Here is a 15647-nt window from a genome sequence, read left to right as displayed (position 1 = left end):
TCTGGACTTTCATGACAGCAGTCTCTTGAGAACATCCAAACAATCTTAAGACTTTAGACTACAGCCCACAATTGCCTTTTTTTTTTTTTTTTTTTTGGTCTACTTACACATTGGTAAATGACCAAAACCTTCTGTCAGAGAAGTGTGTGACCTTCCTGAGATTAGTAATAGTGTGTGCTGCGGCTCAGCTCTGGGAGTACCAGAAACCCCTCTGCGCTTGGAGTTGAATGGCACTGCTAATCTTCTGATGGCTGGGTATCAAAGGTGTGAAGCAGCTCAACAATCCCAAACCAGGATCAGGCATTTTGAGGGGAAAAAAAAACAAACACAGTACGGGAGATGGTTGTATTGCTGATGCTTTGTGCTATGCAGGTCTCTAGAGAGAGAGATCTTCTCTTTCAGATCTATTGAGCCGATACAGCTCACCAGACTAAATGCATTGTATTCTTCAACCTGCAGTAGTATCTAAGGTTGAGTGGTTTTGCTTGATTCCGTATATTCTAGCGCAAAGAGTGTGAAAATAACTGCTCTTGTATCATAGCAAAGTATTGAAGTGCTTGGCTGAACACCTGTGTGACTACCTAGGAAGGATAAGGCTCACTGCTGTTCACTGGAACTCATTTTGCTGTTTGTTGCCATATGTCCTGAGCAGTGTTTAGATTTAGAGCAGCTGGACTTTGGTCCTGAAGTAGAGCAAACAGCAACGAAAAGGGGGGAAAATAAAATAAAGGTGAGATGGGCAGAGAACAAAGTTCCTGTTTAACATCTTCTACAGTGGAATTTGGCTTCTTATTAGTTTGGTTATTCTGAAGTATTTTGCATACAAAAGTGACAAGAATAAAGAGACTTAGGAAGCAAATCCTATTATATATACATAGGCTAAAAGGTGTAAAAGTGATTTCTGAGGTGTCGGAAAAACAGTATCACTAATTGTGCACTTCAAACCTATAAACTTATGTTGCTGTGTGGACAGTTTTTGGTGCTCATGGAATGTAAATGTTTGAAGGCAGGAAGCCAGGAAATAATCTAGACCATAGGAAATGACTGCATCTGATTGACAGGCTGAATTTCAAGGCAGAACTGGGAGGAAAGTGCAAGTGGGAGGAAGGAATACTGTTAAGTCTAGCAAAATTTGGACCATAATCTCTATTAAATGTGTAGTTCAGAAATTAGTCTGCATTTGCACAGACCCCTTATTCTATTTTAAATATATATCATAAAAAACACAAAAGCATTTAAGTTGACATAGCTAAGCACTCAAGTATTAATAAGCATAATAGCAGGGACTGTTGCTGCTTGTGAGTCTGTGCATAATGCAGTTCTTAGTCATGCAGCTGGGGACTCCTTTCCCTGCAAAGCTCTGCTCGCTTCACCTGCCTCCTGGCTGATGCACAGTGCACCGGGGACTGCATGGTATCAGCTGGTGGCTAAGAGATGTTTGGAGAAAAAGGGCATACAGACAGCAATCCTTCCGTGGTTTACGCACTCCTGTCTTCTCACAGTTACTGTTTGTTGGGGTTTTGTTTGTTTGGGGGTTTTTTAGTAGACCTCCAGAGCTGCAAGCCATGTATCTACAATAGCCACTGGTGGATTGAGTTTCCATTAATTTTGTCTCATCCATTTTATTAATCAGCTATGTACTTGTAGCTTCCACAGTTTGCTGCAGCAAGAAGTTCTACACCTTGATTTTATGAGGGGGAAAAGTATTTTCTTGGGTTTGACATCTGTTATCTGATAATTTCATTCTGTTCCGTAACCAATTGAATTGATAAAGGCAATGAACAGGAAAACACCCTTTCAAATATGGACAAAGCCGAGGTACAAGTCTATGCTTAGTCACTGAATACTGATGAAACAGTATTTACTCTAATAAACAAACTGCTACACCCACTCACAGGTCTGTCTTAAAGTTCCCCTTCCCACTTCTAACACTGGCATCTCTGAGCAGCGTGCAGTTGAGTCTAAATGTCTTATTTAGACATTTTCAGTCTAAATATCTTAACTACCTAAACGGTGAAGTTCATCCTATTCCTCCCCATTCTGATTCCTTTGTGAAAGAGCTGTCTTTTACAAGTGTCATTTAAGTCTAAAAACATTATGATATTTCCATTAACAGATCCTTTGGGTTTGCCAAGAAAAATACAAAGGACTTCAGGCCAGTTTGCTAACCTTGTTTCAACTGTTGCTGACTTTGTTAGTCCTCCAGGCTCAGTGGGTTCCTCAATGAAGTCCTGAAATGGCCTTCCTTCTGAGCGGTGTCTAGTTGCTCGTGGTGAGCCAGACGCTAAAACTGTACCATTACAAGACACCGATGTGACAGTTAAATTAACTGCCTGGATGTCCCTTGCCAAAGACTATCCCGTCATGCTGCATGTTAGCTATGGGGTTTTTTTTAAAAGTACTGGATAGGAGCCCAAACTGACTGAAATAACTCAACAATGGTCACCAGGCTCAATGTATTTCAAGTACAAAATACTGGTACAATTTTTCTCCAGACTGGTAATCTTTTTTAACAATTTCAAACATGCATCTGGCTTTCTGTTTCCTGGGCACTGCGATACAACAGCACTGAGCAGCACTTGTACAGAGAAGGTGGTATATTCTAAGTGCCCAGTTTAAGACAAGGTGTTATCCACTGTGTCTGTCATCCTGCAGAAGTATTCTCTCGGGACAGTGAAATTCTTGGACAAGGCAGCTGTGGAAGCTATTCTCATAGGTGTTACTCTATAACTAAAATACGCATCCTGTTTTCAAACAGGAGAAGGGATCAGCTGCATTAAGCTGAGGGTTAGAGGAGAAAGAAGACTTCTTCAGAAGACTGATTTGTCAGTAGCCCTGCTTTCCTACCTAGTCCAGATTTTTGCTGTTCCATTTCGGATAAAATTGTCTCCTCTTTGCATAGGTTTGTGATCTTCAGTGAAGTCATGCTCCTCCATTTACAACAAGCCTAATAACAAAAATATTTTAGCATATATGGCGGGGGGGTGATCAGCTAAGAACAGGACTTTAGTTTTGGTGCTGTACAAGCACATGGGCAGTGCTCCTCTGACACTTTGCCTGAGAACAGGAGAAACTGTCTGAATCCCTCCACCCCACTGTCAAAGGGAGGAAGGGTACTGATATCACTGCGCCATCCCTGGAGAAGGGGATGGGAGGTGGCACAGAAGCTGTGAGTGTCAGGGCACAGGACTAGGATTGTGTTGGCATCCACTTCTGCTTCTTTCCTATCACTTCTTTCCCCCACCCAGCAGGGATGCTTCTGTTCACGCTGCTACACATCACACAACACCACTAACTCCAGCAGCTTTGGTAGGGCAGCAGGGCTGGTCAGGCAGCTTGTTGAAATATCAAGCTGCCTTCCTTGCTCATAAATTGCCTGTAAATATTTTCTTAATCAAGGCTGGGTTTTGGTTTGGTTTGTTTGGGTTTTTTTCCTGTGGCTTAAAATTGTTTAACAAAGATAAGCTGTAGCATACTGAGCCACCTGTTCCCATCTGAGAGAAGCCTTTGATCTTGTAATGTTCTTCTTTGGGATATTTGGGGGATATCTTGAACCCTTGAACCTAATTTGTAAGGTGCCTGATCAGACTCTACTTTCTCTTTTACGCTTAGGCAAGCGGGCTACCTAGACAGCAGTGAGTGCCATAGCTCTATTTGGTGGCACAGCAATGCTCCCACTGAAGCATCCAAAGGCTGGCTTGCACGTGAGTCTCGGGAAGTTCCTAAAAGTGATGGGTAGAGGAGAGGTAGGTGGATGCTAAGGGGAACAAGGCCGCTAGATAACAAACCACTCTTGCCAGAAGGAGTTTCTTGGTCTTTAGACAGCAGTGACAGTACCTGTCCATTCTGATGTCTGCCTTAGGCCAGTCCTGGACCTGGTTTTGCAATAGCTAGTGATGCTTTGTAGTCCGTGGAGAGGGAGAGAACAGTGCAAATAAGGGCAGAAACTACTGCATGCTTGCTGCAGTGATAAACTGGGGTCATGCTGTAAGACAACCCCAGACAAACTAGTGCCAACCACATCTGGAGGATGGCCATTTGTCTGGCATCCAGAAAAGCACAGCAAAACTCATGTAGTGACAACTTGCCCTTTAGAACTAGCACAAATCCATCCAGACCTGCGTGGAGTTCAACACCAAAAAGCAGCCAAGCCCAAACCATTAGCTCAGGCATCCCGAGGTCTGGAGTTGTGAGCGCACATGTGACTTTGTGGTATTTTAGGTTAACGCATCACAACTTCAGCCCACTGCTGGAGTTGAAATGAGACATGTTTGCATAGCTTTTGCTCATTTTTTTATATTGGTGAGCAGCTTAGCTGTAGACTTACATGCTGGACTGCTGTTGCTTTTGCCATTTTTGCTTAAGGCAACAGCAGAACAATCTGCATGTGGTAAACAGACTGGAAAAGAATAGCCAGAATTTTAGGCGCTCTTTTCCCTCCTGGCAACTCTACTCCACTAGTGCAAATATTTCATGACCACTTAGGGTAACTGTATAACTATCTGTGAGTTTAGGGATTGTTGTGGATTTTTGCACTATTTTTTTCCCCAGAAACAAAGCCTAAACCGAACTGGAATGTAAAGCTCTGCTGTGTCTAAACTTCCCATCACATTTCCCAGTCAGATCTCCCCATCCTGGAGGAGGTAGGGGGTCCTTGGCTTTCTCTTTTTTTTTTTTTTTTTCCATAATTATTTATTACTTCTCCAAAGTCTCTCAAGAGAAAACATCCTGTGTTCTCCAATAGCCCTCATCCTGCAGCCAGAGCAGGAAACACACAAGTGCAGAGAACCTGCCTTCCTGAAGCTCTGTTGGTATGTGTATTGATTGTTTTGTTGTGAGCACACGGTGCTTCTTACCTGCAAAATTTTATCGAGAGATCACCTTATGGATCTTGGTGACATCTACGTGCAGGGATGCCAGAGCCTACTCTGCACAGCTTGCTGCTCAGCTGTGTATGCTCCTCTGGCTTGGGCACACTGTGCACCTGGCAGTGGGAACTGCATGTTCCAGTCAGGTTTAATTTCACGATGGAGATGTTTCATTTGCCTTCAAATGGCCCTGTGAAAGGACATGTATTGTGGGATTTCAATGCTCTGTGTTGCTTTTGTACGGCTTGCTTCGCGCAATGCAAAGGCTGTTGTCCTGCAGTGCCCGGCTGTTTCTCCTTGCAGATGCAGAGTGGGCTACAAAACTGTTTCAGTATCATGCAATAACTAAATATAAACTTAACATTTGCAGTTTAATCTACATGTAACCCCATCAGCTTTCATACACCAAATCAGACAACCTGGGGACAGCATGCGTTGGGCAAGACCAGCCCACAGCACCTGAAGCTTTACTGGAAGACATAAACTCACATGTCTGCAAACTCCTGAATGTGCCCTTCTTGTGCTGCTTGCACCTACCTCCCTTTCACCTGCATCCTCCCCTGCATTCATTGGGGTTCCCCTCCACACCTTCCAGTGCCCTGCAGGGGAAGGGTGCCTGGGCTGTTACAGGTTTGGCAAAAGCCCAGCCCTTGGTATTGCACCCAGGCCGGAGGTTTGCTCTCTGTACTGTATCCCAGACCTCAGTAAACCCCCAGCCCCTGGAGATGTGGGGTGGCCAGCCTGGGACTGGTGTGGGGGATGTGGCATATCCCTGCTGGGCCCCCGGACCACTGTGGCACACAACCTGCAACAGCACGCAGCTCCTCACAGGCCACGATGGGCACAACTAGCCATCCCTCCTATTAAAAAGCATCTTATTTTATTGGGTCTTTTCCCGTTTTTGCAGACTACCTCACGTAGTTTTCCTCAAAAAAAAAAGCCCCTTTGTTCAGGAAACGCGGGCCAAGGCCGTGTTCAGGGCTGTGAGCCGGCCCTCTCCTCGCCCTCGGGAGGCGGCAACGCGCCGCGCTCCCTTTTGAAACGGGGAGCGAATTAACCAGAAACACTAAAACCGCCCCAAAACCGGAGGCAGTGTTCAGGTCAAAGGGTGTGTCCCCCCCTCAGCCACCTCACGGGGCGACGGGCGCGGCGGCTCCGCGCAGGGAGAAGCCGAGGCCGCGGCCTCTCTCCCTAAAGCCGCGCCCGCCCGGTGCAGGGCGGGCGGCCCGCTCGGCTCGGCTCGGCCCGGCCCGGCCCCGCCCGGAGCAGCTCCGCCCCGTCCCGCCAGCCTCGCTCCTGGCCCGAGAGATCGATTGGTTGCGCCTCTCTCTGGAGGGCCGCTCGGGGAAGTGGCGAGCGCCACAAACGTCCCCCAGGTGTTCTGCGCGGGGAAGCGGCGTGAAAAACCGCCTCATGCTCCGCCCGGCTCTGCCCTGCCCCCTGGCGGGCCGCCGCGGTGCGGGGCGCTCAGGGGCTGGCGCAGCGGCCCGTCCCTGAGGGAAACGTTGGGCGAAGCGCTGGGGAACAGCGAGGCGCGGCGAGGCGGGAGCCTGCCGAGCCGCTCCCCTGGCGCCGGTGGGGCGGGTCGGGGTAAAGCTCCCGCACGGGCACCGCTCCCAGAGGCCTGGTGTGAAGCGGGGTCAGCAGCGGCCCGAGCACCCGCGGGTATGAGTACGGCTGACACCGGTCACCGTGTGGCACCTTGGTGGCTGGCCTCGGCAGCCAAAAGTCAGCCTTGGTGCTCCACTGTCCAGGGCCATTGTTCGCCTTGGTTCTGTGAGGCACCTCAAGCGCTGGAAAATGATCGCGGGATTTCGCTTAAATACACAGTTCCTCCTCGCAGCCTCGAAGGATGGGGTTGTGAAGGGCAGGGAAGCCGGGTGTGAGAAAGGGGGAAACCCAAACATCTCAGGTGAGGCTGCCGTGCTGCTGCCCTAGCAGCGTCGGTCTCAAAACGTTTCAGCCGTCGCCTGAGGGCTGCGAGGAAGGTTGATGCTGATTTAATCAAATATCAAGGGAAACATCTCCAGCAAGGTGGTGGTTTTCCCAGGATGAGGCTCCATCCCCCAGCACGCTTGCTGGGTGTGCTAACCCCTCAATTTCCCTAAATACTGGGAATTTGGCTCTATTGTTTGTGGCAACAAAAGACTGTATTCACATTTTCTCCTGATCTTTTAATACAATTTGACTTATTTGCAGACTTTAGGGCGTAGTTGTCCAAACAGTGCTCTTGCAAACAGAGTCTCACGAGCTGACGTTAACTAATTCACAAAGAAAGTTGACTCAGATTTTTAAAAGAAAAGCGTAGGTAGCCCCATCGAGGGCTCCCCAGTGGGGAAAACAGGACACTGGGGTCAGTTCCCTGCTCTGGCTTCCAGTACAGCACAGCCTCAGGAAAGGTGCATCCCTGGTGACTCAGTTTCCTTTTCTTAAATCAGAGATAGGGGCAGCAGAGTCTCTGGAAAATGGCTTGTACCCTGAGCAGCAAAACGCAAAGGAAATAGTAACCATGAAGGGCTGTTCATATGGATCCTGTATGCTCCAGTCCGACCACAGGCACATAAGGCCTATTCATGTGGATGCCATAGGTGGCACCAGCCTGAGCACGGGGTCGGGCACACAGTGTCTCTGAAAGGCAGCTCTCCTCCGGCTGGAGGTTCTCTCTTGCCCAGACCAAGACCAAAACCAAACCCACGGACAGAGGCAGGACGTGCAGCAGATGCAACCCAATGAGGCCCAGTGGACAGCCTAACATGGCCTCCCCTGGCGTGACCCCCATGGGCCTGGGAGGGAGGAACAGGGCGAAGGGGCAGAGTCCCTGCTTCCTTCTCCCGGGGTCGGGTGCCTCAGCCCCCGGCCCTCTCCCCAGTGGGACTCTACCGTTACCGGGCCAGGCAGGGCAGACTCGGGCACCATTTCGGCAGGCCGCGGCGCCCTCCCTTCCCCGGGGCGGGCGGCGGCAGAGGACGCTGGCTGGGGGCCGGGGCACGGCCCGCTGGCCGGGAGGAAGCCGACAACCGCAGCCTTATCAGCGCGCCGCAGGCCGGCTCGGGCCCGGGCCGCCGCGGGTCCCCGGCTGCCGGCCCATGGGCGGCGGCGGCGGCTCGGAGGCGCCTCCTCCTGCCGCAGACCCGCGCGGCGGGGACCGGTAGCAGCAGCAGCGCCACCGCAGCCGCCTCGGCTCCGCCGCGCCGGCCGCATGGCGGGCTACGCGCCGCGCCTGCCCTGGCTGCTGCCGCTGCTGCGGCGGGCGGCGCCGCCCCCCTGGGCCCGGGCCGCCGGCGGGGCCGCCGGCCTCCGCGCCCCGCTGCGCCCGGCCAGCAGGTGCGGGACGCCCGCCCTGCCGCCGCCGCCGGGCGCGCCGTCATGCCGCCGCCTCCTCCTCCTCCCGCCCGCAGCGGCGGGCAACGCTCCGCGCTCGCTGAGCGCTTCCGCGGAGCCGCCGGCGCCGCCGCGGGGGGCTGCGGCCGCCCCGCCGCGTTTCGAGGCTCGGAGGCTGCTGGCCCTGGCGCACCCCGAGCGCTGGAGACTGACAGGTACCGGCCGCGGCCCGGGGCTGACCCGCCGCCGTGCCGGGGGCCGCCCTGGGGCTTTGTCCGAGCGGGGAGGGGGCGGCGGGGCGCTGCGGCCGCGCCGGCCTCCCCTCGCCCCGCCGGAGGGTCTCCCGGGGCCGAGGCGGGCGGCGGGCCGGGCGCGCAGCCTGGGTGGGGGTCCTGCCCCGCCGCCTGCCCGCGGCGCGGGGGGCTGCCCGCCGCCGGGGTGAAGGAGAAGGTCGCGTTTTCCTCCCGAACCGGCGCATGTGGTAGCATCTGAGCACAACGTGAAGTCTTTGAGCGAGCATTTGATACCTGTAAAAAAGCCCAAAACATGCATTCTTCCCCCCCCCCCCCCCGGCCCCTTGCCAATTTGTTGTTGTTTGGAAGGAAAGGGAAAAGTTTTGGAAGTTACAGAACTCTGCTGTTTTGCTAGTAGTGTTGGTTAATGCCTCTTCAATGCTGGCTTCACAAGCAGACTGCAATAAACTTGGGCCTGAGACTATATGGAATGAATTAAAAATGGGAAGCCTAAGCTTTTTTTAAAAAAATAATTTGGAGTTTTGTCTCCCAAGAGTTTCTTGCCTTTTGTAAGATGTTTTGAAAAAAATCGATTGATTTATTTATTTATAGTGTCTATATAGTGAAGTCAAACCCCATGGTTGTATGAATTGCACTTTTAACAGTGATATAATCTTCAAAGAGTAGCAACAAACTTTTCTTGACATTGTTTCTCATGGGGATAATAAGATAATGGTTGTTAGTAAGAAAACAATATCAAATTATTATGTGGTTTGTTTTTTTTTAAAACTACCTTTATTGGTGGACAGCATATGTGTATGGCAGTGTGAGGCCTATAGGCCTTTGCCAAAATTTGGGTGGTTCCCATTGAATGGGTAAATGGTGTTCAAGAGAAAAGAGGTGAGGTAGGTGGACTTACATGAAGAGGTGGTTTTGAGAACTACGAGATACTTCGTACAAGATCTTATTCACAGTGGATAGTTACAGAGCTTCATTATGTGTTGGCATTACATAGGCAAAATAATTTTGATCTAAATGCATTTTTAGAAGAAATTAGAAGGGAACACCTGTTTTATGCAGCTAATACCACTGTCTTGGGTGTGCAGAATAAAAGCAGGTGAAAATTGATGGGACAGGGCTCGATGGAGGGTGGAAAGGGTATAATGTTCAGCAAGGCTTTAGTCTTGCTCAGGATTATTTTTCTTCATTGGTTTATGGATGAAAAAGTAAAAAGCCCTTTGCTAGTAACTAATGTTCAGTCTATTCAGATTTTGGTGAAGAACTATCTGATCGGATTACCTGCTGATTTTACAGCAAGGTTCTTCATTTTTCCCATTGAAATTGAAACAAATAAATATATCCGTTATTTTAAGGGTGGGTTTTAGGAACCAAAGGCTCCTAACTAACTGAGGACTTAATTTTATTCCCTTTACTGGGTACTTGCCGTTGGTTTGTTTATTACAGGCAGGGTATGGTATACTTGCTTGTAGTTATGTTGTAAAGTAGGGCTAAGTATCCTTAATCTGTGCAGTCTGCTGATGGTTTTATCTAAGTAAATCAACTATCACAGTTACTAAAAACCAGCTACATGCAGTTTTGTCTTTTAAGATAACAAAATTACCTGAATTAAAGATTAAAAAAACCCAAACAAAACCCCAAAACACAACAACTTGATGATACCAAACCATAAGGATGGGGAAAAATAAGCAAATGTAGTAACCGCTTTTCAGCATTCTGTGGGTCTTGGTTCTGGGAAAGGACTGAATTTATGTAAATTTTTTCTTCTGTATTGACACCCTACTTAAGGGAAAACGTTTGTGGTTAAGTTGTAATTAAATGGGAGGATGGAAGAACGAACAAGGAAGATACTTCGGGTCATTATAGAGTGGAGGAATAACAAATATGGGTAAAATGCCGTGTAGGTGTTTGTAGGGAAATTGCATCTGCCCATTGAATCTAAGATATGTTAAAATATATTGTGTTTTATTCCTGTTGCATCTTTGCACTGAGAAACTAGTCCTTAAAAAGTCAGAATCTCTGCTTTTCCTGCATTGAAAGAAAGAGGAAGGTTAATGGTTTCACTGCACGAAACAATGAACCAAGGGTAAAACATGTAATTTCCTCTTCAAGTCCACATAACTGGTAAGCAAATGCTGTGGCATCTCTTCAGAGGCTTACAGGTTTTGTCCTGCAAGAAAGTTCAGCTTTTCCAGATCTTTTGCATTTTATATACCCAGTAGTTGGCAACATGGGCATTACCACTGCAGAGTGAAGTGATACATACCTTTTCTATGATTCCACGTGGCATGGGTTGTGATATTCTGCTTGTTGCAGTTGTGCATTGAAATTCATGGTCACAGAAGGTGAAGTAGTTGCAGCGATGACAGTGGAGGCCTGGGGAGCAGAGGATGATTTACGGGGAAGTTGAGCAAGACTGGGTTCGCCCATTCTGGTGCGGTGGGGAAATTATGTCAGCTGAGGAGGTGCAGGTACAGAGGTGAAGGTCACCTTCTCCGGTTGTGACTGGCACCAAAAGAGATGCTTGCATCTTGTTTCCCACAGGGCCTCTTCACCATCTGTTGGCTCAGGAAGAAGCAGTGTGCTCTGGCCAGGAGTTCCAGTGCGCTGACACGAAGCACCCCCTGCAATGCTTTCCTCACAGAAGGAGGTTCTGACTATCCAGAGGCTGTTAGGCATGAAAATAAATGTACCAGGCATGAAAATAAATGTACCAGATATCATACTGTCTGGAGAGGGGGGAAAAAAAAACAAAAACAAAAACAAAAAAAGAAAGATCAGTGTAGTATGTACCATGACTGGTTACTTCTAAAGCTGCGTAGAGCTGCAAATACATTTTAAACAGGACATGTGTGTTAAATTTTGCTGTTCTTATTAACAGTGAGAAGAAGATGGCTAAATACTATGACGGGAATTCACTCTGTTAGCAGCCACAGTTTTGTGCAGTGAAATTAGGAATTTGTAAGTTCTGTGATACCTCCCAGGCTTAACAAATGAGGGGAGTAATTTTAGGAATTCTTTGGCTGATCTGTGCAGTCAGGTCAGGTAAACCTGTGTCTTCAGTTAAGTTCAGTTCCCAGGGAAGAGGACAGGGCCATTGTTTAAATTATTAAATCCTGCTTGTGTGTGAGGCCACAAAAATGCCTTTTCAAAACCATCGCTTTTATTTCCTCCTGCCTTCTTGTTTCTCACTGTGAGAATCTGTCTGTTGCACTTTATCCAAACCACACTGGAAGAAAACAATAGTTCTATTGAATTGTAGAGCAAGCACATGGAACTCAGACATTTTTAATCCAATAGCAAAGTGTGCCCTTTCCCTGTATAGCAGTTCCTGCGCACTAAGTCAAAGAAAGAAGGCTTGTTTTGTACACAGGTCGTCTTTAGAGATGTGCAAGAAATGTTATTTTATGAAATTTATTTTAGAATTTTGGACATAATTTGTAATAACTATTTTCCTATAGGTTAAAATTTGCCATGAAATCAGAAGGGTACTGCGTTATTAATAATCTGGTTTTTCTGTACTTTAAAGTTACACCAGGTGATGCACTTTCTTATCCTTGAACAAGAAATGATGGATTGATGTAGATTTATCTTGTGTAGTTTCTAATAAGGAATAGATACCTATAGAAACAATTCTTAAAGAAAGGCAATTAAAAAAAAAAAAAAGATGTTGTACCTAAGACTACTTGAATTTTTTAGGTGTATTCTTTGAAATGTAGTTCAGAAACTATTTTAATAATTCATTTGATTGGGGTAGTGAGCAACTTGAATTTTTTTGTGCAAGATGTAGATAGAAATGTAGAAACCAGCAGCTGTGAGTATTGGTACTAGAAAGTCATGCTTTTGGTTATTTATTCTTGTACAAGCCGAGATGTCTTATGTCAAGTACTTGAGTAGGAGTATCTTTGAAAACTTCAGTTATTTCAGGAAATTAAATTGGGCAGATAATAATGTATTTAGGTTGTAGTAATGTTTAAATGGTTTAATCTTGAAACTTTGGCTCTTCCAAGCTTTGTATCGTGAGTTTGAACACCAGCAGGCAATCCACGCACTGTTAAGGATATGCTTTTCTCCCCTCCATTTAAAAATTAAAAGTCAGACAAGTGGCATCTGTCTGAAAAATCAGTTTTCACACATCTATTCCAACCGTGACAGTGAGTCAAATTAATTCTGTAGTGTGCGTAATAGGGAGGAAGCTAATGGGAGCAGAGGGGGGGGGGCTTACAGGTACAAGAATTCCTGTCTCTTTGGAATCTGGATTGACCCCCAGTCTTGTAAATCTTGCTGTTTCTGTGCTGTCAGCTCATAGCTGGGAAGTTCCTGGCCAAAATTTGCGTTCACCTCTCAAGTCCAGGTACCATGGCCACTGTTTTTTGTTACTGTGTTTAGTTATTGCAAAGTAGTAACTGCTCATCTGAAAGCAACTCACAACCACACCTAACTTAAATTTTCTGAAGGCAGTTCTTGTGGTTTTAAAATCGTAATTCCTATATGTGTGATTGTGTTCTCATGTGCAGTGTGCCTTGCGTAGAAATCAAATAGGTGGGGTTTTTTGTTGTGTCACCCCCCCTAGTTTTTCTTCTGATTTTGTCTGTTTGGTATGAAACTCACAAAAGGTCCAAGCAGCCTTGTAGCTTTATCACAGAAAAGTTTGCTTTTCTGTGGCTAGTTGGTGGCAGTTCCTTATTTTAAATTGGTGGTGAACTCTCAATGAAGCTACTTATGTAAGACATTGCAGAAACGGTAGCTGCTGACCACTATGATCAGTTAGGTGCTCACTGCTTAATTTCTCTGCAGAATGCTTTGCGTAAATTGTGAAGATAGAAGGAGTAATAGCTAGATTGGTCTGACATAAAGACTGTCTTCTACACATAAATATGAATAAGTTAAATGCTTTAATTTTAAATGCATGGTAAAAAAAAAAAAAGCGGCCGTGCACTCTCCTGCAAACCTAGAATTATTTTATTACTTCCAACATTTGATGGTTATAAACTTGGCTGATTTTTATGGCTGAGGAAAATGAATATCGTGAGAAAATCCAATAGAAATTTTAAAATACTACTTCTTTGAAAGGAATTCTGGTTTTTAAATCTCTCCAACTGAACTCTATGAGTGCATATTTAACAGTTTGTGCTAGCTTAAGATGTTGTGATAAAATACAGAAATTACTAGTGTTTTCCTACTTTTCTGAGTGAACTCTATACCTCTGCTGTATCTGAACTGCAGACTGGTGCATTGTCCTGAAATTGTAGTCCAGGGAAGCAGTTGAAAACATTCAGAGGATTCTAGCCTGGCTATATGAGCCATCCCTTTATTGTGGGTTTTGATAGGATAGTAAGGTTTTAGAAATAAAAATAATAATTCCCCTTCTCCCCACCCTGAATTGCTTTTACATTTTGTATATGGTTAATGAGGTCTCCAAATATTTTCCACAATGGCGAAAAAGAAAAAGTTCAATGGGTTCTTAAACAGGCCTGTTTGTCACAAGCTGGTCTTGGGTGTCTTAAGAACACTAGTGTGTGATACTGTTTGTATTGATAATAACAACTTGTAAAATAGAGATTCCGTCTTTCTTAAGAGAAAGTGCAGGTATTGCTTACAGTCAGAGTCAAGCCTCCATCTTTGCTTTCAAGCGCAAGTTTTGCACAGCTCTGCATCGGCCTTCCATCAGGCTATGTGCCTTGCTACATCTTCCTCCTCTCCCACGCCAAGTGTCAGTCTTATTTGCTCTTCCCTTTCTTGGGCTTCCTCAAATCACTGTGTTCTGCTCTGCCTGGAAGGACACTTCTGTTGTTAAGTATCTTCTCTGAAAGCTCTTCCGACAAACCCTGTAAAGCCTACTCTGCAAAAACTCCGTGATATTTTCTTGGCCCCATAGCAAAGGACTCATGGCAGGTCTGTCTTGTTTGATCATGGGAGCCTCACTGAGGAGCTACCGAGGGTGTTTCTGTCAATCCTGAACACCTCATGATTCAAAGAGCAGGCTTTCTTCAAGGTGATAGACTACTTCTGAAAGTGGCATGGTGTAAATGTTCTGAGGGGTGCCACCAGCTGGTACTCTGGGGCTCACTCCTGTGCTGGTATCTCACTGTGCCCACCAAACCCTGCACACTGGTCTTGTTCTTGAGATATTACCTCAAAAGTATGGTTTGCCTATCTCAGTTAATTCTGTCCCACAGCGATTTTCTGCAGCTCTTAATTTCTCCAAACTGTTGTATAATCCTGGTCAGTCAGATGACCCACAGTATGCCAGCCTTTTCGTGAGCCGCCTTGAAGATATTTTTGGTAAGTTGTGCAACTGTATTGTTATTGTACCAAAGAAAACATTTGCCATTTGAAAACCCGAACTGCTCTTCCATGCTTAAAAAAATAACAAAAGAAAAGAAAAACCACCACAGATTCGATAACCACAGCAAACCATCGATAGAACACTCCTATAAACATTTTCTAAAAACTGTGGTCATCACTGGAAGTGGTAACTTGCAAGATTCAGTATATTGACAATACCTGTAAATAAAGACAACTCCACTCAAATGGCGAGCAGCTTTCCAAAATGCACCAGGAATGCCGTATACAACTGTGCCATCGGATGTGAACTATATTTTTCTCTGAGTACAGTATTACACTTGTTCTTAATAGTGTGAGGAGGATGATCCTAAAAAGTTCTTATTGAATAATAATAGGTGCAGTCTGGATATCCTGTATGAATTTACTTTAACACAGAGAGAAAACCACACCAGTCATACCTAACCTAGAACTATACAGAACATCCTTAAGTGCTTACAGTGTATTCTGGAAGAAGATTGTATCTTGAAATAAATATTTGCAGAACTGGCTCTTTGCAGGGTTGATGCCAGACTTTCCACATCCCTATGTTAATCCAAAACAAATTCCTTGTGGGCCAGGCTTTACCAAACGGAAATGGACTTTACCTGACCAATAAATATGAAATTTGCCAGTGAATCTTTCTCCCATAAAAGAACAACTGAAGAGCCCATTCCCTGTGCATGCACATCATAGAATGCAGTAGATGTTATTTGTCACTCTAAATGCCCTTGTGGAAATTAAGTGTTAAGCTAAAAAAGTCACTGTGTGTTAGAATAAGACTGCACTGATAACTGATAAAGACATTCTCTGTTACTAGTAGAAAGATACTTCTGACAGATCCAAAGTTTGCTTTCTAACCTGCCAGCCCTGATCTCCAAAT

General features: G+C 46.2%; 1 protein-coding gene across 1 annotated transcript in view; it reads left to right on the top strand.

Annotated features, from left to right (window-relative positions):
* Window positions 1-8052: 8052 nt before the first annotated feature.
* Window positions 8053-15647, top strand: part of ABCB10 (ATP binding cassette subfamily B member 10) — a 28318-nt gene continuing 20723 nt past the window's right edge. The window contains exon 1 of the mRNA XM_086482362.1: window positions 8053-8404. Coding sequence (XP_086338488.1) covers window positions 8068-8404 — 337 coding nt within the window. The 5' untranslated portion in view covers window positions 8053-8067. The remainder of the gene's footprint in view (window positions 8405-15647) is intronic.

This window comes from Leptosomus discolor, chromosome 2 (assembly GCF_034619465.1).
Source record: "Leptosomus discolor isolate bLepDis1 chromosome 2, bLepDis1.hap2, whole genome shotgun sequence".
Taxonomy (NCBI): Eukaryota; Metazoa; Chordata; class Aves; order Leptosomiformes; family Leptosomidae; genus Leptosomus; species Leptosomus discolor.
Note: the sequence above shows the minus strand (reverse complement) of the source record. Positions and strands in the feature narration are given on the sequence as shown.